General features: G+C 43.5%; 1 protein-coding gene across 1 annotated transcript in view; it reads left to right on the top strand.

Moving 5' to 3' along the window:
* LOC126272510 (uncharacterized) overlaps positions 1-25435 on the top strand; it is a 196317-nt gene that overhangs the window by 35270 nt on the left and 135612 nt on the right. Inside the window, exon 2 of the mRNA XM_049975408.1 lies at positions 9095-9440. Coding sequence (XP_049831365.1) covers positions 9095-9440 — 346 coding nt within the window. The remainder of the gene's footprint in view (positions 1-9094; positions 9441-25435) is intronic.

The following is a 25435-nucleotide window of genomic DNA, read 5'->3' as shown; positions in this document are numbered from 1 at the left end:
AAGCCTTCTGGAAATCTATAAATATGGAATCGATCTCAGATCCCTTGTCAACAGCACTCATTAGTTTATGGGAATAAAGACCTAGCTGTGTTGCACAAGAACGATATTTTCTGAATCCGTGTTGTTCATGTATCAGTAAGTCATTTTCTTCAAGGTGATTCATAATGTTCGGGTACAGTATATGCTCCAAAATCCCACTGCAAATTGAGGTCAGTGATATGGGTCTGTAATTCAGTGGGTTACTCCTATTTCCTTTCTTGGTTCAAATGGCTCTGAGCACTTCTGAGGTCATCAGTTCCCTAGAACTTAGAACTACGTAAACCTAACTAACCTAAGGACATCAACACATGCATGCCCTAGGCAGGATTCGAACCTGCGACCGTAGCGATCGTGCAGTGCCAGACTGTAAGGCCTAGAACCGTTCGGCCACTGCAGCCGGTTATTTCCTTTCTTGAATATTGGTGTGACCTGTACTACTTCCCAGTGTTTAGGAACAGACCTTTCGGCAAGTGAGCGGTTGTGTATGATTGCTAAGAAAGGCATACTCTGAAAGGAACCTGATAGGTATACCATCTGGACCGGAAGATTTGCCTAAGTGGTTTGAGTTGTTTCGCAACACCTAAAATATCTACTTTTAAGTCACTCATGCTAACAGCTGTTCTGGTTTCGAATTCTGGAATATTTACTTCGTCTTCTTTCGTGAAGGAATTACGGAAAGCTGTATTTAGTAACTCCGCTTCGGTGGCACAATCATCGGTAACATTTACATCGCTATCGCGCAGTGACGGTATTGACTGTTTTTTGCCACATTATTTCTTAGTACGACCTACCCTGTGACACACTTACAAACTTGTCAGACTGTTTCTGACCTGTCTGAAAACTTCCTATACGATTTATTATATTCCTCGGTTATAACTCATGACGTTTGTAACATCTCCTCGATGAAAGGCGCCTTTCTTTAAGGCTATACAAGTGTTGCGTGGATGATCGGAAAAAATAAGTGAGACTCTACGGGCTGGAAGATGTCTAGTATGCCGCCCAACTCGGTTGCACTAATGCTGCTGCTGGGTGGCTCACGCATCCGTATGGACTTCATGTAGTAGGGGCGATACTTTCAGCTCTATTTATAGGATTTAGTTTATTTGCAATCGGTTTCACTGTTACATTACACCACCTTTAGGACCCTGTGTAATACTAGCTGATCATCTTATAATCATCATTATACAACTGACGGTACAAAAAAATTGATGTCCATTTTACTGAACCTTCTTCTCTTCATATGATGAGGACTGTGGCAGGACATTAACTCAGGAGCCTGAAAATGGCGTAATATTGCAAATAAAATAAGACCTGTAAATACAGCTCATGGTATCAACCCTTGTTTTTTGAGTCGTCAGTGTTCAGACTTGTTTGATGTGGTCTACCATGAATTCCTCGCCTGTGCCAGGATTTTACGACCTATGTCCTCAATTATTTGCTGGATGTACTCCAATCTCTGTCTTTCTCTATTGTTTTTATCCTCTAGTACTATGGAAGTTATTTTCTGACTTCTTAACAGACGTCCTAGCATCCTGTCGCCTCTTCTGGTCAGTCTTCTTCATACTTTTCCTTCCTCACCTATTCTGCGAAGAACCTCCAGCTTCCTTACGTTATCAGTCCACCTTATTTTCTACATTCTTCTGTAGTACCGCAGCTCAAATGTTTCTACTGTCTTCTGTTCCGGTTTTACCAAAGTCCATGTCTCGCTACCATACAATGCTGTGCTCCAAATGTACATTCTCAAAAATTTCTTTCTCAAATTAAGACTTATATTTGAGAGAAGTAGACATCTCTCGGTCAGAAATGCTCTTCTTGCCAGTGATAGCCAGCTTTTGAAGTCCCGCTTGCTCCGCCTGTCTTTAGTTTCGTTATACCCAATTCTGATCCTAAGTTCCTCTTCTTTCTCATTTCTTTTACTTCTCATTAATTCTCATTTCTTCGATGTATTCTCAATTCGTATTATGTACCGATTAGACTGTTAATTGCATTCTACACATCCTCCAACTCTTCATCACTACCCACTGAGGATAGCAATTTCATCAGCGAATCTATCATTGATGCCTTTTCACCCTGAATTTTAATCCCACTCCTGAACCTTTCTTTTATTTCCCTCATTGCTTCTTCGATGTATAGATTGAACAATAGCGGGGAAAGACTATATTTTTGACTTACACGCTTTTTAATCCGCACACTTCCAGTCTTATTGTTCCCTCTTCGTGTATATTGAATATTAGTCGACTTTCCCTATAGCTACTTTTCTCAGAGTTTCTAACTACTTACACGCTTTTACATTGTCTTACGCTTTTTCTAGTCGACAAATCCCATGAGTGTATCTCTTATTTTTCTTGTCTTTCTTCCGTTATCCAGCGCAACGTCAGAAGTGGATTTCCTGTGCCACTACCTTTCCTAAAGCCAAAGTTTTCTTTCCCATCATTCTGTATATTATTCTTGTCAGCAACTTGGATGCAAGAGCTGTTAAGCTATTGTGCGATAATTCTCCCACTTATCGCCTCTTCCTATCTTCTACACAAATAAAGTAACAATAGTCTTCATATCATCTACCGGATGATGGATGTACGGAGACAGTCGCGTCGTATTATACAGACTAGTACGGCTTAGAACATCAGTCTCCCGAAAACGCTTGAGAAACGCGTCGTACTTGAGTATCTAAGCATAACCTACAACTGTGCGAGAATGAGCAGAAACTGTGTCTTTTGGGTGTACTCCACGCTTGTGAATCCAGACTCGCAAAGAGAGGTCCTAAATGGTGGAATCGACTTTTTGAAACAGTATATACGCTGATGTAGGTTAAGGTGCAATGAAGCACACCCTGCAACCAGTCACCCTCGTTTGCGAGTAATCGACGGAAAAAGTTTCGGGTTTTCGCGTGATGCTGTCTGTATAGTTGTAAAAGTGGTTAAAATTAACAGAGTAATGGCGAAGTACCGACCTCACATGCAGAAGGCTGTCGGTTTGAACCTTTTCAGGTACATTAATTTTTTAATTTTTAAACCTTTGTTGAAATGATTGATCATTATTTTAATTCAGTTAATTGATTTAAATTTAATTGTATTCGTTTGTCACATCATTTAAATCAATGTTTTAATTTCTACAGTTGCACTTATTACTTTCTATCGTTCTTTTTCCACTTGGAATCTTTGTGCTTGTGAATATTGTTAATTTTATGTACATATTACGATATTTAAACACTTCAAAATGCCGATCTTTTGGTTAAAAAAGCAAAAGATGGAATTATGTATTTATATGACTGTGCAATGCTATCAAGAATGCATATTCGTTACAAGATGTACATCCTTCTGGATGACAGTCCAGTCGCCATACAACCATTTGAAATATAAATTTTTATTGCAGTCTGGACAAAATAACATCGATGATGAATTAAAGAGAAGCAGGGATTATAAGAAAAACGATATTCAAGCAAAATGAGAAATAGAAATAATGAATGTAATAACAAAGACGAAAGTACCAGACGACAAAATGGAAGCACTTACATCGAAGTTAGTACATAAGAATAATCAGAATCACATGAACAAGAATTCCAAGTGCAGAAAGGCTGATAGGAAGAAGTATTATAGCAAAATATGTATTTATATGATGACTAATATTGTAACGTTCTTAATAAAAAAATAAGGAGAAAACTTTACGATTACGTTAAATGAAGTCTGATCTGTGGAATCAGTACTGAACTCGAATTGTGTTGCGAGTTTTAAGTGCATGTGGTGTGCTTATGTGTATTGTTAGTAAAGCTTTACACGATTTGATTGGGCAATGCAACTCACAATACCAATGAAGAAATACAGTCACTGCAACATACTTCAGTTCCTTAGGCACTGAATCATCTGGCCCTGTTCAAAACTAATAACATTGGTCCCTGTGCGGATAACAAATAAATTGTCTTACCTCTAGGGCAGCAACAGTCGAACGCGACATATTTTGGTCTCTCACATAAAATATAAATATGCCAGCTACCGGCTGTAGTACTCTGAAATGAACCTGAAACTCATTTGGCTGATAACCAAGAGCATTTAAAAAACCAATTTCTTTGTCAAATATATGACCCAAACAGGGAGGCGGTACTGATTGTGGTGAATTACTAACACTGAGCTTTTAGTAAAAATTATATTGCATGATAAGTTTGGCTTTTGAAAAACATCAGACAATTGAAGTTACATTACTCAGTATTGTTTCACAAACAATGAAATTTAAATAGCAACTATTATCTAGCCTCACTAAAAGGGTACAAATACAAATCATCAAGTTACATATTCAGACATAAAAAAACGTTTTGCCTCACTCCGGTTCCCAGAACTCCTGAAGATAGACGTTGGCTGTGGATATTGTATCACGGACACAGTCACTTTGATTGTTCAGAGATATCACTGAACCCGCCAAAAGATGTAAACAACCATACATGAGCACCGCCTATTAGACGGAAGAGGTCTGACAGCCGATTAGTTCCAGTCATGCCACGCGGAAGGAGGTACACGGCTGGTGTTGTCTGTACTTCAACCATGCCTAGACGGTCAATACCGTGGTTCGATCAGGTCCGAATTGTTACTTTGTGCCAGAAAGGGCTCTCAATAAGGGGAGTGTCGAGGCGTCTCGGAGTGAGCCAAAGTGGTGTTGTTCGGACATGGAGGAGATACAGAGAGGCAGTAACTGTCGATGACATACTTTGCTCAGACTGCCCAAAGGCTACTACTGCAGTGGATGACTGCCACCTACGGATTATGGCTCGAAGGAACCCTGACAGCAACGTCACCATGTTGAATAATGCTTATCGTGCAGCCACAGGACGTCGTGTTACGATCAAACTGTGAACTAAACGCTGCATGATCGCAACTTCACTCCCGACGTCCATGGCGAGGTCCATCTTTGCAACCACGACACCATGCAGCGGGGTACAGATGGGTCCAGCAACATGCCGAATGGACCGCTCAGGATTGGCATCACTCTCTCTTCACCGAGGAGTGTCGCATAGGTCTTTGACCAGACAATTGTCGGAAACGCGTTTGGAGGCAACCTGGTTGGGCTAAACGCCTTCACTGTCCAGCGAGTGCAGCCAGGTGGAGGTTCCCTGCTGTTTTGGGGTGGTATTATGTGGGGCCGACGTACGCCGCTGATGGTCATGGAAGGCGCCGTAACGGTTGTACGATAGGTGACTGCCATCCTCCCACCGATAGTGGAACCATATCGGCAGCATATTGGCGAGGCATTCGTCTTCATGGATGGCAATTGGCGCTCCCATCGTGTACATCTTGTGAATGACTTCCTTCAGGATAACGATATCGCTTGTCTAGAGAGACCAGGATGTCCTACAGACATGAACCCTATCGAACATGCCTGGGATACACTGGAAAGCGTTGTTTATGGATGACGTGACTCACCAACCACTCTAAGGGACCTACGCCAAATCACCGTTGAATAGTAGGAAAATGTCGACCAATAGTGCCAAGATGAACTTGTGGATAGTATGCCACGACGAATACAGGCCTGCATCAATGCAAGAGAACGTGCTATTGGGTGTTAGAGGTGCTTATGTGTTCAGAAGTCTGGACTACCATCTCTGAAGGTCTCGCTGTATGTTGGTACAACATGCAAAGTGTGGTTCTCATGAGCAATAAGAAGGGCGGAAATGATGTTTATGTTGATCTCTATTCGAATTTTCTATACAGGTTCCGGACGTCCCGGAACCGAGCTGTGTAGCCCCTTTAATAGAAAAATTGTTCATATGGCTCTGAGCACTATGGGACTCAACTGCTGTGGTCATTAGTCCCCTAGAACTTAGAACTATTTAAACCTAACTAACCTAAGGACGTCACACACATCCATGCCCGAGGCAGGATTCGAACCTGCGACCGTAGCAGTCGCACGGTTCCGGACTGCGCGCCTAGAACCGCGAGACCACCACGGCCGGGCCCTTTAATAGATCTTAGCAACATTACAAAAGTGAAATATCTGACTGGCCTTTATATCAAATCAGTTTAAGTATATTGTGTTCCCCCGGTAGCTGAATGGTCAGCGTGACGGCTTGTCAAAATGGTTCAAATGGCTCTGAGCACTATGGGACTTACCTTCTGAGGCCATTAGTCCCCTAGAACTTAGAATTACTTAAACCTAACTAACCTAAGGACATCACCCACATCCATGCCCGGGGCAGGATTCGAACCTGCAACAGCGGTCGCGCGGTTCCAGGTTGTAGCGCCTAGAACCGCTCGGCCACTTCGGCCGGCGACTGATTGTCAATCCTCTGGGCCTGAGTTCGATTTCCGGCTGGGTCGGGGAATTTTCTCCGCCCAGGGACTGGGTGTCGTGCTGTCAACACCATCCTATCATCCTCAGCGACTGTAGATCGCCGAAGTGGGGTCAAATTGAGAGAATGGCACCCGGCGAACGGTCTGCCCGTCGGGGTGCCCTAGCCACACAATTAAATAAATAAACGTATATTGTGGGGTTATTCAACAAATACCAATTATCAGCCAAATCGTCTATACTAACGCACTCGGGAAAACATAATTATTTAACAAAAAATGGTTCAAATGGCTCTGAGAACTATGGGACTTAACTTCTGAGGTCATCAGTCCCCTAGAACGTAGAACTACTTAAACCTAACTAACCTAAGGACATCACACACGTCCATGCCCGAGGCAGGATTCGAACCTGCGACCATAGCGGTCACGCGGTTCCAGACTGAAGCGCCTAGAACCGCACAGCCACACCGGCCGGCAATTATTTAACATCTTTACCTTGCTTGCATAAAGACTTCTGCTTCCAAATTCAACAATATTAACATACGTAAAATAATGTAACCCTTGGTGGCTTCACACAGCACACCACAAAAACGCCGGCCGGAGTGGAACCGCTCAACGGCTACGGTCGCTGGTTCGAATCCTGCGTCGGGCATGAATGTGTGTGATGTCCTTAGATTAGTTAGGTTTAATTAGTTCTAAGTTCTAGACGACTGATGACCTCAGAAGTTAAGTAGCATAGTGCTAAGAGCCATTTTTGAACACCACAAAAACTGCCTACTCCATCGTCTTTCCCTCACAGACAGCCACCTACAACCTGTGCGCCAAGCGCTCTCTTACTCCAACACTAGGAGTATCTCTGGATCTGCGGTCTTACACACTCAGCGATATAAAGTCTATCAAAAGCATACAATGTTTATAAAATTATAGTCGCACGGAGTGGCCTAGCTGTTTGAGACGCCATGTCACGGACTTCACGGCTCCTCCCGCCGGAGGTTCGAGTGCTCCTTCGAGCATGGGTGTATGTGTTGTTCTTAGTATAAGTTCGTTTAAGTAGTGTGTAAGACTAGGGACCGATGACCTAAGCAGTTTGATCCCATAGGACTTCACACACATTTGAACATTTTATAAAATCATATTCGGTTGCCACATATAAATGTGACCCAGTATACTCCTTCCAATATGATATAACAAATGAATAGAAAAAATCACATTTCAACCAATTATTTGAGAAAAATGATCAAAGTCATTTCGATCAAGATTTGAAAATAAAAATATTTAAATGTACTTGACGAGATTTGAACTACACGTAACGTCAGTACCTTTACCATTACGCTATGCAACCAGCCTAATACAGTAGCGCAAATTTTAAATCTATACGACAATACGTGAAATTTCCTTTTTTTTTTTGTCAATTACTCGCACTCGAGGGCACACCAGGGTGAATGCCTGTAGGGTACGATCCCTTGGACGGTAATCTACATCGCCGTATAGATCGTTTCGAAAAGTGGTTCCCACCACTCAGGACGTCTTCTCGTCAGTGCTAATGCACCGCTTATGGCTAGAGTCATTTATCACGTGCGAGTAGCCACACACGCGTCTTTCTCCCACGTGTCTTAATCTTAGCAACATTACAAAAGTGAAATATCTCACTGGCCTTTTTATCAAATCAGTTTATGTATATAATGTCCGCCCTCGGTAGCTGAATGGTCAGCGTGACGGATTGTCAACCCCTAGGCCCAAGTTTGGCGAGGTCGGGGAATTTTCTTCGCCCAGGGACTGGGTGTTGTGCTGTCATCATCATCCTATCATCCTCGTCGACTGCAATCTTCGAAGTGGCGTCAAATAGAAAGACCGGCGAATGGCCTGCCCGACGGGGGGCCCTATCCATACGATTGAATAAATAAACGTATATTGTGGGTTTATTCAACAATTACAAATTACTAGCCAACTCATCTATAGTAACGCGCTGGGAAAAACATAATTATACAACATCTTTACCTTGCTTGCATAAAGATTTTAGATTCCAAATTCAACAATATTGACATACGTGAATTAATTTAAACCTTGGTGGCTTCACACAGCACACCACAAAAACTGCCTCCTCCATCATCTTTCCCTCACAGACGGCTACCTACAACTGTGCGCCAAGCGCTCTATTACTCCAACACTAGCAGTATCTCTGGATCTGCGGTCTTACACAGTCACATAAAGTCTATCAGAGGCATACAATGTTTATAAAATCATGTTCGGGTGCCACATATAAATGTGACCCAGTATACTCCTTTCATTGTGATGTAACAAATGAATAGACAAAAATTGCATATCAACCAATTATTTGAAAAAAGTGATCGAAATCATTTCGATAAATATTTAAAAATAAGAATGTCTAAATGTACTTGATGAGATTTAAGGTGACAACCTTCTGCATGTAAGGTGAGTACCTTTATCATTACGCTATGCAACCAGCTTATACAGTGCTGCCAATTTTAAATCTATACAGCAATACGAGAAATTTCCTTTTTTTTTTTTTTTTTGTCAATTACTCGCAACGAGGCCACCAGGGTGAATACCTGTAGGGTACGATGCCTTGGACGTTAATCTACATCGCTGTACAGATTGCTTCGAAAAGTGGATCCCACCACACGGGACGTCTCCTCGTCAGTCCTAATGCACCGCTTATGGGTAGCGTCGTTTATCACGTGCGAGTAGCCACACACTCGTCTTTCTCCCTCGTGCCCACCCTTTACATCGCGGCTGAGATGTCGGCGCGGCGCCTCCGCCAGTTACAGGTGGCGCAGGGTGGCGCGGCTACTCCTCCTCGTCGTCGTCCTCCACTTCGTCGTCGTCGTCGTCCTCGTGGTCCTGGAGCCATCCGGCGCGAGCGCCGCACCGGCTGCCGGCGTGCTGCGCCGCCAACGCGACGCGGCCGGTCCCCCTGTTGAGCAGTCCGGGGCTGCCGCACACGGCGGCAGGGCGGCGTCTCTGCTCCTACTGGGTGCGCCGCAGCTCCCGCGCCGTCTGCCGCCTCCGGCTGCGCCTGCGGCTGTTCGCGCTGCCGCCCCCTGACGCGCTCGGCCGCTGCCGCCGCGGACACCTGCGCGTCGGCCGCTGCCAACTCTGCGGCTGCAGGTAAGCTCTCGCCCTTGAAACTGCTCTCCGTTAAGATTTTACACCTATTGGGCAGGCTGGATAGGAAACGGGGTTCGTTCACTCAAAAGCTGCTGAACATTCACTCGAGATTTTACACTCAGTAACGAACAAATTTAACTACAGTAAAAAGCTTTCATTCCTGAGCACTCACAAGGGAACCTCCCAATCGCAACCCCCCCCCCCCCCCCCCCACACCTCAGATTTAGTTATAAGTTGGTACAGTGGATAGGCCTTGAAAAACAGAACACAGATCGAGAAAACAGGAAGAAATTGTGTGGAACTATGAAAAAAATAAGCAAAATATACAAACTGAGTAGCCCATGCGCAACATATGCAACATCAAGGTTAGTCCGAGATCAGGAGCGCCGCAGTCCCGTGGTTAGCGTGAGCAGCTGCGGAACGAGAAGTCCTTGGCTCAAGTCTTCCCTCAGGTGGAAAGTTTCATTTTTTATTTTCAGATAATTATTATCTGTCCGATGCGAGGTAACTGCGCCGTCGTATGGGGACGATACACCTAAACGTAAACATTTGAAAACGTTAAAAACATATGTTTTGACAGAGCAGAGGGAAAACTGTGAAAACGTTGCATTCATTTGTTGCAGTTTATGTGACAAACTCTTATGTTTTCATCACATTTTTTCGAGTGATTATCATATCCACAAGAAAACCTAAATCGGGCAAGGTAGAAGAATCTTTTTGTCCATTCGCCAAGTGTACATATTAGGTGGGTCGACAACATATTCCTGTCATGTGACGCACTTGCCGTCACCATTGTCGTATAGAATTTATCAGACGTGTTTTCCTGTGGAGGAATCGGTTGACCTATGACCTTGCGGTCAAATGTTTTCGGTTCCCATTGGAGAGGCACGTCCTTTCGTCTACGAATCGCACGGTTTTGCGGTGCGGTCGCAAAACGCAGACACTAAACTTATTACAGTGAACAGAGACGTCAATGAACGAACAGACAGATCATAACTTTGCGAAAATAAAAAAAAGTAAACTTTTCACTCGAGGGAAGACTTGAACCAAGGACCTCTCGTTGCGCAGCTGCTCACATTAACCACGGGACCATTTTTTTTTAAAATTTCATTCTGTTCGCTTTCGTTCGTTGCATCTGCTCGGGGCGGACATCCTAAGATACCCGTTTAAGTTCGTTGTTGATCTATTAACTCAGGTTTTGTATTACAGAGGGCAGCTAACCCTCTGACCGAACACGCTGAGCTACCGTGCCGGCTAGACCACGGTGTTCCTGAGCTTACTATGTCCTTGATGTTGCCTATGTTGTACATGGACTACTCAGTCGGTACATTTTGCTTATTTTTTTCGTAGTTCCGCACAACTTCTTCCTGTTTTCTCGATTGATCTGTGTTCAGTTTTTCAAGGCTTATCCACTGTGCCAACTTATAACTAAATCTGAGGAGGTGAAATGGGGAGGTTCTCTTGTCAGAAGATACACATTGATAAAAACTCAACTCAGTTTGTCAATAAATACATTACTGGAAGGAGAGGCAAACAGCGGTCAGTAGCAATCCTATTAGTTTTTATTATGCTTGCAAAATCTAATATAAATAGCCATCATCAGTGAGCCGTACTTCGGCTCTTCGAAAAGTGCGCCAGGCGCAGTGCTTTCGCTTCGCGTCTAGTGTTTGCGGTGGCACTTTCGGTTTGGATCGCTACCGCCCTCTGGCGGGAGGTGGAGCAAGTGTACGGTCGCGTGACGATCGAAGAGTACGTACTGGGCTGTGACCGAGAGAGGTGGTGGCGCGAGCGGGGCCCTGCTGTTGAGGGTCGTCAACTGCTCGCCACGTGCTTTGGCCGACGTCTTGGCTGTCAGCGGCTGAGTCTGCCTTACCCGCATGTACGCCTTTGAAGCTTAGAAGCCGTGGTGCAGGAGACCAGCGCGTGGGACCGAATGTCTTCTCATCGGCCGTTGAAACCACTGGCAACGGTTGGCTCTGACGAGCGTATGAGTTTCTTCACCGTTGGTTTTGTTGGGGTCTTCCCACTGCAGTTTTTGTTTGGCTGTCCGCGGGAATGTGGTAATTGCTTCTTAGACGGGCCGTTTTATTCACACCTTGATTGGGTAATTTAGGGTCGGAGTCGTGTGTCTCTGTGATTGAGTCTGTACAGGAACCGCCCTTGCTACATCTTCTGGTTTTGGGTAACTCGGGGAGGTGGTGGCTTGTAATGCAAGCTTTGGGGCTCATCTGCTGTGGCCCTGTAGACCACCAATAACTATTCCGACTATTGTGATCTGGGTTCTTTTAGACGTGTCACTCCCTCACCGAGCTAAGGAATTTTTTTTTTTGGGAATTGCCTTTAATGTGAAGGTTTGTGTTCTGGCTTATTCACATTGATCTTGTAACAACTGACAGGTGTAGTAATATAAGGTATTTAATTGGCAAGAGACAACTACTTTAACTTTAGTATAAACCAGTTACTTAAAGGTTTTTTTAAGGAATTGTTCTCATATATATAAGAAGTTTAAAATCTTGTTATTGGGAAGTTGTTGACGTCATACCTTGCAATCTCCTTTTCATAAACAGCTATTGGAAATTGTTTTTGAAATTTTTTTTTTAAAAAAATGACAGACTTAAAAATTTATTGACAAAGTACTTTAAATAAAAAGGTATCTATATCAGTGTGTGTTATTTCACCAGCATCTCCTGGCCCCTACTTCCACGATAACGTTTTTGGAATAACATGTGTGCTTAAGTTGTTTGTGAATCGCTGTAATTGACGGTTCAACCAGTGCACTTCCGCTACAATGCAACAGACCTGCAGCAGTTCATGTCACCATATGTTCTTATAGGTGTGTAGATAGAAGGACACTACATTAATCTAAGCAGAACACGCAGGACGAAGAGTCAGTAGAAATAACATATTGACGAGATACTGGAGGAAGTACAGCTGTGAGGACATGTCGTGAGTCGTTGTTGGGTGGCTCAGTCGGTAGAGCGCTTGCCCGCGAAAGGCAAAGGTAGTTTGAGTCTCGTCCGGCATTCGGTTTTAGTCTGTAAAGACGTTTCGTATCAGCTGCATTCCGCTGCAGAGTGAAAATTTCATTATAGAAATAACAATAATCTAAAAACAAACTGATATACTCAAATCGGAACTGTTAACCTACAATTATGTTTTAAAACAGCACAATTGCGCTCAACTCCCTGTACATCTAACAAGATAAGCAATTACAACACTAAAATTATAGGAAACTAAAACGTTTATCGTTGAAAAATACCAGTAGGTGACGATGTAAGGTCAATGTGTGTGAAAATGTGTGTGAAATCTTATAGGACTTAACTGCTAAGGTCATCAGTCCCTAAGCTTTTTTTTCTTTTGGTCATCTGTCTAGTGACTGGTTAGATGCGGCTCGCCAAGAATTCCTTTCCTGTGCTAACCTCTTCATCTCAGAGTAGCACTTCCAACCTACGTCCTCTATTATTTGCTTGACGTATTCCAATCTCTGTTTTCCTCTACAGTTTTTGCCCTCTACAGTTCCCTCTAGTACCATGGAAGTCATTCCCTCATGTCATAGCAGATGTCCTATCATCCTGTCCCTTCTCCTTATCAGTGTTTTCCACATATTCCTTTCCTCTCCGATTCTGCGTAGAACCTCCTCATTCCTTACCTTATCAGTCCACCGAATTTTCAACATTCGTCTATAGCACCACATCTCAAATGCTTCGATTCTCTTCTGTTCCGGTTTTCCCACAGTCCATGTTTCACTACCATACAATGCTGTACTCCAGACGTACATCCTCAGAAATTTCTTCCTCAAATTAAGGCCGGTATTTGATATTACTAGAATTCTCTTGGCCAGAAATTCCGTTTCTGCCATAGCGAGTCTGCTTTTGATGTCCTCCTTGCTCCGTCCGTCATTGGTTATTTTACTGCCTAGGTAGCAGAATTCCTTAACTTCATTGACTTCGTGACCATCAGTCCTGATGTTAAGTTTCTCGCTGTTCTCATTTCTACTATTTCTCATTACCTTCGTCTTTCTCCGATTTACTCTCAGACCATACAGTGTACTCATTAGACTGTTCATTCCGTTCAGGAGATCATTTAATTCTTCTTCACTTTCACTCAGGATAGCAATGTCATCAGCGAATCTTATCATTGATGTCCTTTCACCTTGTATTTTAATTCCACTCCTGAACCTTTCTTTTATTTCCATCATTGCTTCCTCGATGTACAGATTGAAGAGTAGGGGCGAAAGGCTACAGCCTTGTCTTACACCCTTCTTAATACGAGCACTTCATTCTTGATCGTCCACTCTTATTATTCCCTCTTGGTTGTGTACATATTGTATACGACCCGTCTGTCCCTATAGCTTACCCCTACTTTTTTCAGTATCTCGAACAGCTTGCACCATTTTATATTGTCGAACGCTTTTTCCAGGTCGACAAATCCTATGAACGTGTCTTGATTTTTCTTTAGCCTTGCTTCCATTATTAGCCGTAACGTCAGAATTGCCTCTCTCGTGCCTTTACTTTTCCTAAAGCCAAACTGATCGTCACCTAGCCCATTTTCAATTTTCTTTTCCATTCTTCTGTATATTATTCTACACACCAACGTGAATAGTCGTTTTGTTGCCACTTCCCCTAATGATTTTAGAAATTCTGATGGAATGTTATCTATCCCTTCTGCCTTATTTGACCGTAGGTCCTCCAAAGCTCTTTTAAATTCCGATTCTAATACTGGATCCCTTATCTCTTCTAAATCGACTCCTGTTTCTTCTTCTATCACATCAGACAAATCTTCACCCTCATAGAGGCTTTCAATGTATTCTTTCCACCTATCTGCTCTCTCCTCTGCATTTAACAGTGGAATTCCCGTTGCACTCTTAATGTTACCACCGTTGCTTTTAATGTCACCAAAGGTTGTTTTGACTTTCCTGTATGCTGCGTCTGTCCTTCCGACAATCATATCTTTTTCGATGTCTTCACATTTTTCCTGCAGCCATTTCGTCTTAGCTTCCCTGCACTTCCTATTTATTTCATTCCTCAACGACTTGTATTTCTGTATTCCTGATTTTCCCGGAACATGTTTGTACTTCCTCCTTTCATCAATCAGCTGAAGTATTTCTTCTGTTACCCATGGTTTCTTCGCAGCTACCTTCTTTGTACCTATGTTTTCCTTCCCAACTTCTGTGATGGCCATTTTTAGAGATGTCCATTCCTCTTCAACTGTGTTGCCTTCTGCGCTATTCATTATTGCTGTATCTATAGCGTTAGAGAACTTCAAACGTATCTCGTCATTCCTTAGAACTTCCGTATACCACTTCTTTGCGTATTGATTCTTCCTGACAAATGTCTTGAACTTTAGCCTACTCTTCATCACTACTATATTGTGATCTGAGTCTATATCTGCTCCTCGGTACGCCTTACAATCCAATATCTGATTTCGGAATCTCTGTCTGACCATGATGTAATCTAATTGAAATCTTCCCGTATCTCCCGGCCTTTTCCAAGTATACCTCCTCCTCTTGTGATTCTTGAACAGGGTATTCGCTATTACTAGCTGAAACTTGTTACAGAACTCAATTAGTCTTTCTCCTCTTTCATTCCTTGTCCCAAGCCCATATTCTCCTGTAACCTTTTCTTCTACTCCTTCCCCTACAACTGCATTCCAGTCGCCCATGACTATTAGATTTTCGTCCCCCTTTACGTACTGCATTACCCTTTCAATATCCTCATACACTTTCTCTATCTGTTCATCTTCAGTTTGCGACGTCGGCATGTGTACCTGAACTATCGTTGACGGTGCTGGTGTGCTGTCGATTCTGATTAGAACAACCCGGTCACTGAACTGTTCACAGTAACAGAACTCTGTCCTACCTTCCTATTCATAACGAATCCTACACCTGTTATACCATTTTCTGCTGCTGTTGATATTACCCGATGCTCATCTGACCAGAAATTCTTGTCTTCCTTCCACTTCACTTCACTGACCCCTACTACATCTAGATTGAGCCTTTGTATTTCCGTTTTCAGATTTTCTAGTTTCCCTACCACGTTCGAGCTTCTGACATTCCACGCCCCGACTCGTAGAACGTTATCCTTTCGTTGATTATTCGATCTTTTTCTCATGGTAACCTCCCCCTTGGCAGTCCCCTCCCGGAGATCCCGGAGATGGGGTACTATTCCGGAATCTTTTGCCAATGGAGAGATCATCATGACACTTCTTCAACTACAGGCCACATGTCCTGCGGATACACGTTACGTGTCTTTAATGCAGTGGTTTCCATTGCCTTCTGCATCCTCATGTCGTTGATCATTGCTGATTCTTCCGCCTTTAGGGGCAATTTCCCACCCCTAGGACAAGAGAGTGCCCTGAACCTCTATCCGCTCCTCCGCCCTCTTTGACAAGGCCGTTGGCAGAATGAGGCTGACTTCTTATGCCGGAAGTCTTCGGCCGCCAATGCTGATTATTTATCAAAGTTTAGACAGTAGCGGGGATCGAACCGGGACCGAAGACGTTATGATTATGAATCAAAGACGCTACCCCTAGACCACGGGTACAACAACCTGATCTTACACACTACTTAACCTAAATTATCCTAAGGACAAACACACAAACCCTTGCCCGAAGCAGGACTCGAACCTCCGCCGGGACCAGCCCATGACTGCAGCGCTTAGGCCACTCGGCTAATTTCGCGCGCTCTCAGCTTTAACCATCTTTTTAATATTGCATTGCAAGAGTTAACAAAATCGCGTAACTCCCTATCTAAGAACAATACACTATCATCAAAAAACGAGCACTAGTCATTGGCAGTTTGTCACAATAAAGCTAAGTAAGAGCAAAGCAGTAAAACACCCTCGAAAGCTTCAGCCTGGAAAATTCATGTATCGCCATACCAGGACATCCAGCTCAATTACATATTACAGAACCGGAGGCAGAATATGCACCAGCAGTTGGCTGATCAAGAGCTGATAAATCCGCTGCAGCCGGCCTTTGTGGCCGGGAGGTTCTAGGCGCTTCAGTTTGGAACCGCGTGACCGCTACGGTCGCAGGTTCGAATCCTGCCTCGGGCATGGATGTGTGTGATGTCGTTAGGTTAGTTAGTTTTAAGTAGTTCTAAGTTCTAGGGGACTGGTGACCTCAGAAGTTAAGTCCCATAGTGCTCAGAACCAACCAAACCCGCTGCCGGCCGCTTGCAATTACGAAACAATCCGATAGTAGCACGTAAAGCTAGTGTATAGTGTAATGTCAGGCTTGCACAACTAACAGAGAAAGTAAAATGTGGGATGTGTTTTATTTATTTTTTATTTATTTACAAATAAAGTAACTCAAATAACATCTGCTTCAGTACCCCCAATTAGCAGTAGTAACATGCACAATCCACAAAACACAGCAATCGAAAACGGTTTTTCACAAACGTCATACTTGCCGACGAAGTATACCAACCCTCCTAGAATAGTTTCTTTCACAATATCAGGCTCTAATGAAGAAATATGCAAACAGTAATTTGAACAGAACGTCAGGTGAGATTAACCCCAACAGTTAAAGCCTTGGGCTGCCCCTAAGGACATAAATTCAAGATCCAGCGACTGCAGCGAAGACACTGTATAACAAGTCTAACGATCAGCGACGCCAAAACAGTCTTCCTAAAGTTCCGATTTCCAGCTTACCATAGAAACAGTCGTCGAACTTTGCAACCGAAAGCCTCACACCTCACACGGCGTCCGCACATTCCTTCTTAAAAATACAAGGCGTCTAATCCGACCCGCAGTGCTCATTCACCCCCGTTATCCGCGCTGGCCTCTCGTGATTGCCACAGGCAGACCGACTGCTGGACACACAGTCTTCCGCGCCACATCACGGCCTGCTCGCCAACCTCTCACTGTGTTCCTCTACCGCCTTGTATCCACAGCCTTTCTCTTCTTTTTTGTGGTAGGTTGAAGTACAACGTCACCGGTGGATCTCGGTCTTACTGTTTTAGTGAAAGGGTAAAATTGTTCTTTCCTGCAACGATATCTTCCAAGGACATCATTAGAGTAAAACGTTGAAGGTGTGGCGGTGGGATTTGAAGTCCCACACCATCCTCCGACAGTGGAAGTTCAAGGAACAGTTGATACGTAACACAATTACATTAGACACTGGTACTGCTGACGTATGATGGTAGACACTTATCGAGTGATCGTATCAACAGTGACACTTCATTAGTGGCTGTAACATCATCCAGCAGACTGCTTAAGAGCCTTTTCCTCCCCATGGAGCATGCTCCTTCCAGCAGCTCACCAGCGACGTCCCTAGAATCCCGTGACAATGTGGATCGGGACGCGTTAGTTCTATTTTCGTGAATTTCCTCATAGTTCTACTATAACAAGAGCCTGCTACAGCTTGAGCGTCGGTGTTACTTTTATTAATATAGTCTGTTCAAAATTATTTTAGGAGCGATACTTCGACAGGAACGCGTGCAGGCACAGACCTTAAGTTCCCAAGTTCCGCACAGAAGAAATGCATAATCTTACTTTTTTTATTAAGCTCGCTGAATCGTGCAACCTATTCAGTGTACAAAGATGGAACTGGAATCACAGTCTCCTGCAAGAGCTGTGCTGTTTCTTAACCATTTAACTTTTATTTCCGACAGCAAATTTTGAAGATGATACACGGAAAGCTTACGATCTTACATTTCCTAGCGATGTTAGCAAAATTGCAGCATACGGGAAACGTGTTTGTTTTTGAACTGAGGTGAACAGGTTGTGCTAATGAAATCTTAATAATACCATGTGGTTATAATTGAACTCTCTCTATTTAACACGTTATAACACGAAAACTAATTACCGTACAAGTACCAAACTTTTTAGTATTATTGCCAAAGACATGGGGAAGAGAAATAATGCAGAATCATTTCAATTGAGACACTCTTAATGTGATGCTACGATACATCACACAATTACATACGGACACAATTATTTCTACAAAAGAGGCTCAATATGGCACCCATCAGTGTCCAGAAGAGTCTGAAAGCGCAGGATTGCATTCTGCACACCAGAACGAAGCATGTCCTTAGGTATGCCGGCTACCTCTCTTCATATGCTGCGGTCATGTCCTGACTTAGGTGGGAGAGGGAAAAAGGGGTTACTGGTCAGTCTGCACCCCCGAGCGGGTCAGAGCAGAAGGCAGAAGGACAATTCACAGTGAAGGCATTTGATTGTTTTCTTCTATCTGAGCCAACACTGGTACAGGCATTTACTGGAAATGCAGGTGGTGAGACTTGGTAGGGAACCCGTTGTGAAGACTCTTGGACAAACAGGGTTTTGAAACAGTTGTTTGTTCGAGACAGGACTAACTAATACACTGGGTTAGAAGAAGCAAGAATAACACTGTTACAACAGAAGCCAGTGCAGAAGTCCCAGGTGTAGATGCTAACCACAGTAGCAAACATTAGCAGCATCTTAAGGCAACAACTTAGTTGCAAAACAAAACATACTGAAAGTGACACTGTTCACTGAGGCGCTCCAAATGAGAGAGAGTCGCGTGGGGGCACTGTTTTGCCCACTTAAAACCACCCAGCCAATCCCGTAGGTCTCTTGCAGATGCCTGCCAATCACGGTTTAGTTAGGTCCCCTCTACTGCTCATTAGGCGGGGATGTTAACGCAAAAAAAAAAAAGGTTCAAATGGCTCTGAGCACTATGAGACTTAACATCTATGGTCATCAGTCCCCTATAACTTAGAACTACTTAAACCTAACTAACCTAAGGACAACACACAACACCCAGCCATCACGAGGCAGAGAAAATCTCTGATCGCGCCGGGAATCGAACCCGGGTACCCGGGCGCGGGAAGCGAGAACGCTACCGCACGACCACGAGATGCGGGCGATGTTAATGCAGTTGCACTAACTAAGTCCGTATTTGGTATCAACATTGCTCAGCTGAAAGCTAAACGTAACTGCTCTGCCAAATAAGGCTTGCAACATTATTGTTATACGTCGTTTAGCCCCGCCCCTCGGGCTCCCCGGAGTAGGGACTGCTCGGTCAACAGTTTTTGACGTTTTCGCTCTCTTTCTAACGCTTGTGAGACCTACTGAAGTTGCTGTTCTCTGGGCTGGTATCAAGCTGGCTTTATACGCTAGTACGTTCCTGCTGGTTACAAAGTTCTACGGTGGCAACCTACTACAGCATCTAGACGACATATGAAGTTACATGTTAATTCCTTGTAGAGTAACTAACGCCCTGGGACCGCTTCTGGGGGCGTCTGCATTTTCGAAAGGCTCTCTCCTTACGGTTTACTTCATGTAACAATATCTCTCCTAGTTTCGTCTGCCTTCAGCATCGTCTCTGCTTCAGCGCCTTGGAACGCCTGTCCTCCTTTCTCACAGCTTCAAGATAACGCTACAGTCGCAAGGAATACTCAATACATTAGAGCTTCAGATGTGCACATGTGTGTACGTTCCCCTGGTAAACCCTGTCTTTCAGGTAGCCCCAAAACTAAAAACCACAGGGAGTGAGATCAGGTGATCGCGGCGGCCTAGCATTTGAAAACGATCGGCTGATAATTCCACCGTTTCCAAATGTGTTTGGGAGAAGCAGGTGAACTTCACGAGTGATGTGCGGTGAGAACCATCTTGCGTGAAGACTATTGCGTTTAATGAGTCTCTCCGATATAGAGCGGGAATGACATGCTGACGAAGCATATCACAGTAATGCTAGTCAGCCATATTGCACGTCTTTGGTCACTGAGCACAATCCTGTTTAAAAAGGAAGGGACCAATGATAAACGTAGCCGTGAAGCCACACCACAGGGTGACATATTCACCACACAGACGAACTTCATGCACAGTGACTGTTCTGTGTATTAAGCTCACCAATTAGAGAAAAATAGAGCATCTGTCCATGGGATAGTCCTCGTCAACTTCAGCCCTTTCGAGAAAGTGGAGAGCGAAGTCAACATGTAGTTGTACGTCCTGTTGTGCAATCTATTGTACGATATGGATCTTGTGCGGATACCATTTGAGAATGGTTCGAAGCACCTTCCGAGCAGTGAACCACGAGATATTCAATTAAGTGAATTTTATCCGTAATGGATGCTGTTGAACTCCGTGACTGTACCGTTATATGATGTAGAAAAATTGCCACTATCAGCCACAATGAAAGATTATTTATTCGTCACACGACCGCTTTCGGGCTGGTGTCCATCCTCTGGTGTTTATAAATTCATGTACATGTTTATACTGCTGGAGATCACTGTATAAATACAAAGCAAATTGTTTGGTGGTGACTAAACGGATACAAGCGGAATATATTTTCGACAAATGCTTCCGTGCCACTTAGAATTGTTCCACTTGTATATGTTTAGTCACCAGCAAATAATTTTCTTTGTATTTATACAGTGATCTCCAGCAATATAAACACGTTCATGAATTTATAAACACCAGACGATGGACACAAGCCCGACACTGGAAGTGTGACGAATAAATAATCTTTTATTGTGACTAGTAACGGAAATTTTTCTACTTCTTATAGATGTTCAATTGTCGTGGCACAGCACACGCACTGCCTGACGATCGGGAATTGTGTGCAGCGTTGTCTGCCATAGCAACAGCGATTTCATCAACCACCTGTGGTACAATTGGCTGTCGGCCTCTTCCTGGAGTGACGCCAAGTTCTCCAGTTGATTCTAACTACTTCATTATGCTCCGCACAGAAGGTGGAGAAAGAGTACCCTTCCGTAATCCTTTCAGCCGGAGATATTCTCGAAGTACAGCTGGAGCATTACTGTTGTTTTGAAAATGGAAATGGTGAAACATCCCCTTAGAAATTTATGAATTACTGTGCTGATAAACCTCTTACGGTATTTGATTTTGAAACAGCTGAGGAAAACTGAACGTACTCAGACATTCACTAAACTGACAACAATATTTTAAGCGCAACGCAATCTGACTTTCAATAATCCCTACAAAAGAGTGGCCCTGTCTAACAATAACCTATACCTTTCATGAATCACTTACCTCACAAAAATCTTCGTTACTCGACTACTGCAATACAGCGAGCGCCAATACTGCCAGCTAAATAAAAAATTCTAACTACTGAAAGCAATAACTACTGATAGGTATACTTAGCAAATGAAAGATTCTGAAAGAGGACAAACAATGTATTTATCTTAATAGTGTTCAAAAATAAATATATTTCAGTTCATGACATCCAGTCTTACAAATTTACTTTTTCTGATGGACACACGTCCAGATCATCCTCTCTCAAAACTCCGCCATTTCTCCCCCCACATCCAACACTGCTGGCGGATCACTTCCAACTGCGCAGCGCTACGCGCTGTTCACATACAACTGCCCAACACTACAATAACGAATATACCAACATTGTCAACCAGCCACAGACTGCATACAGCACAGCCAGTGATTTTCATACAGAGCGCTACGTGGCGTTACCAACATAAAAACCTAAACATTTGGAAATGAGAGTTTGGCGTCATTGGCCGGGAGGCCCCTTACGGGGCAACTGTTGTTTTGATAATAGAGCTTCATCAGTCATGCCCTGCTCCTTTTGTCCATGCTCAGGTTGACACGTCAACAAGTGCACTGCGAATGGGCAGGTGTGTGAGACTATGAATCACGATGACTGATCACAGCAGCACACGGTCATAGTTAGAACTGCACTGTGGCACTGCGACGCTTGGAAATCATGCACCCCATACTCTGGACATTAATGCTACCAAGTTTGGTACTCGTGCGGTAGTTAGTTTCCGTGTTATAACGTGTTAAATAGGGAAAGTTTATTTATAACCACCCTGTACATCATACATTTATCTGCTCGAAACTGGGACTTTTGGACAGCCCTGGCATAAGGCAATTTGAGTTAAACGTGAGACAAAACCTCAGTGGTCATCCGTTAGGTTACACTGAGTGAAACGGATCGCTGGTTTTATAATTAACTTGTTATTTCGTTTCTCTGTCTGATTTGTTACTTACATGTAGCGCTACAAAAAATGTTATGCTTGTTAATCGAAGTGAGGAGACTTAACGATTTGGATAAAAGCAAAACGGAGAGTAACATAGTGAGAAGGATATCCTCGAGTGACCTCCATCGAACTCAGTGTTGATAACAGCCTTCCTATTAACGCCTTCACCCATAATCTGCAAGGACCTTGTGTACCTCTGTCATCATTACTCCCCCCCCCCCCCCCCCCCCTCATCTGTCCCAGTCACGAATGGTTCGCGGGATGAACGATTGGCGGTAGGCTTCTGTGTGGACTCGAATTTCTTTAATTATATCTACATGGTGTTTCCGAGAGATATACTTAGGACGGAGCAATATATTTGTTGACCCTTCTAGGAACCAACACCCTTGGAACTATAACATTAAACCACAACGTGATGCAGAACGCCTCTTCTGCAGCGACTGGCACTGGATTTGGTTTATCACCTCGGTAATGCTTGGGTCCTTACTTAATGAACCTGTAACGAAATGAACTGTCTTCCTTTGGTTCTTCTCCATTTCCTCTATGGAACCTATCTGGTACGGATCCGATACTGAGGAGCAATATTGAAGTACAACGAAATTTTTGTAAGCTACTTTCTTTGCTGACGCACTATATTTCCCGTATGCATACTCCTACATATTTTATGGAAGTAACTGCTTCCAGTGACTGTTTTGCAAACCTGTAATCATAACTACTGGGTCTTTATGTCCATGTACATGCAATACGTTACATTTGTTTATACTGAGGGTCAAATTGTTCAAATGGCTCTGAGCAATATGGGGTTTAACATCTGAGGTCATCAGTCCCGTAGAACTTAGAACTACTTAAACCTAACTAACCTAAGGACATCACACACATCCATGCCCGAGGCTGGATTCGAACCTGCGACCGTAGCGGTCTCGCGATTCCAGACTGTAGCGCCTAGAAGCGCTCGGTCACCTCCGCCGGCTGCTGACGCTCAACTGTCACTTAATTGCGTCTAACTAACAGTCAATACAAGTGAGAAAATAATTTTGCTATTCATTTACTTAAACCGCACACACCAAATATTCAACTGATTGAGCCTATGCATACTTTTTGTGACGAAATATTCTCTCGTCTCTATTACACATGATTGAAGTGATTCCGTCACAGTGATTATTTAATAACGTATCCTTCCCTGTAATGATTTTTTAAAAGTCGTTTTGTCATGCTTTTTTCATGGGTGGCTACCTATGATTGAGAGCTTTCTTTAGCGGTGGCTTTCTTAACAGTTTTGTTGCCCAATCTTTCTACTGCAGACAGCTTAATTCCTCCAATTATTACTGCTAACATAACCTTTAATTTGCGGCAATATCAGTTCTAGTGGCAACTGCTGCATCGCACTCGTGGGATTGGATGATTACGTGCCGTATCTTCTTCGTGAACCTCACTCCATTACTTCCCTCATAGCTGTCAATTCTAAAGTAATTTTGAACAGACTATTGTATTGTCATATTTCGTTTGCAGGAGTAACCTGTGGGAAACAGTGGACCGTGATCTGTTTTGTATTTATCAAACACAACTGACCTCCATCTATACCTCTACCTCTGTATCCATTTGCACAACAGACACACCCATCACATCGTATAAAAAATGTGAAACAACATCCAATTGAGGTTTTATTAGTCGGGAAGATGCAGGATGTTATCTTGTATGGAAGTAACTTCATGCGTGCCCCACGGAAGAGTGTTGGCACCATTGTCATCATGTCGTTTACCGATGACCTTATAGACAAAAATAACCGTAATATCTGACTTTTCGCAGCTTTGTAGTTAGCTGTAGTGAAATACTGTCTGGAGAACGCTACACAAGTATCCAGAGCTTGCTAAGATTTCAAAGCGGTGCAGACACTGGCAGTTCCCTTTAAATATAGCACTGGGATTTCAAATTTCATGTGAAGCGTGTTTTATAAAAAGGGAACCAGAGGAAAAATAATCCTGTTGGAGCCAAAAACAAATATCGTCCTATTTAAAAGACTGACAGAAAAGTTTGGTAGCAGCTGCCTCGAACCTTATTCTACCTTCCTCATCGAAAATTTTGGGATGCGAACATATTCGCGCTCTTGTAACACAGAGCATTCTAAAGCCTTTTACCCAGTCTCTCTGCGTGTGCAGAATTTCCCTCCCACAGTCTATAGGCTCTGTATGTCACTGCCACTGTCTTTAAATGTCTCTCTCAACCGCTGTGCGCTATTTCTCGCATTGATTTATAGTATATCCCATCACAACTGTCCCCTCTATCATCTTCTTTTGTATTTCTCTGTCTCCTTCTGTATTTACTTCCCACTCCTAGTGCCTCTGCTATACATCAGCAGTTCAAGAATTCTGAGGGTTCACCTTTTTTTCTTACACCCACGTGCTTAAAATTTTAGGCCTTCCCCTGTACTTATGTGTTTAAGGTAGCCAGTCTGTGAGGATCCATACGCTCCCTGGCTAGTTTTGTCTCTGTATATTTCCACTGTCTCCTTTCTCTTTTGCTCCCACTGCTTCTGTCTCCATCCTTTTCTCTTTCTCTTTTACTGCCACCGTCTCTCAGTAACCAGTAGTATCTGCTCTTTCTTGGGCTCCCACTGCTATTGTCTTCATCCAACTTTCTTTCCCTGTCCCTGCCTCTTCATATCTCTTACCATCACTCTCTCCTCTCTCTCTCTCTCTCTCTCTCTCTCCCCCACCATCACTCTCTCTCCCACCACGATCACTCTCTCCTCTCACTTTCTCTCCCACTGGAACTATCTCCTCCCTCTTGCAATTTCCTCTCTACTGCTCTCTCACTCACAACAAAAAAGCGCGCATATGTTCACATGCTAAAATTTTTGGGAACGAAGGCTGAATGAAGATTGAGGCAGCTGGTTCTCCACTTTTCTGTCAGAGTCTTTTAAAGGATAATATATTAGCCGTTTTTTGCACTCCAAGAAGAGCATCTTTCGGCTGGTTGTCTTTTCTCCCTTCTTCAGCAAGGTGTGTTACGTATTTAAAACGATTTTATCTAGGTCGTCAAATTTTGACAGTTT

This window comes from Schistocerca gregaria, chromosome 5 (assembly GCF_023897955.1).
Source record: "Schistocerca gregaria isolate iqSchGreg1 chromosome 5, iqSchGreg1.2, whole genome shotgun sequence".
Lineage (NCBI taxonomy): Eukaryota > Metazoa > Arthropoda > Insecta > Orthoptera > Acrididae > Schistocerca > Schistocerca gregaria.
The sequence above is the reverse complement of the archived record's forward strand: the minus strand, read 5'-3'. Positions and strand labels throughout refer to the sequence as shown.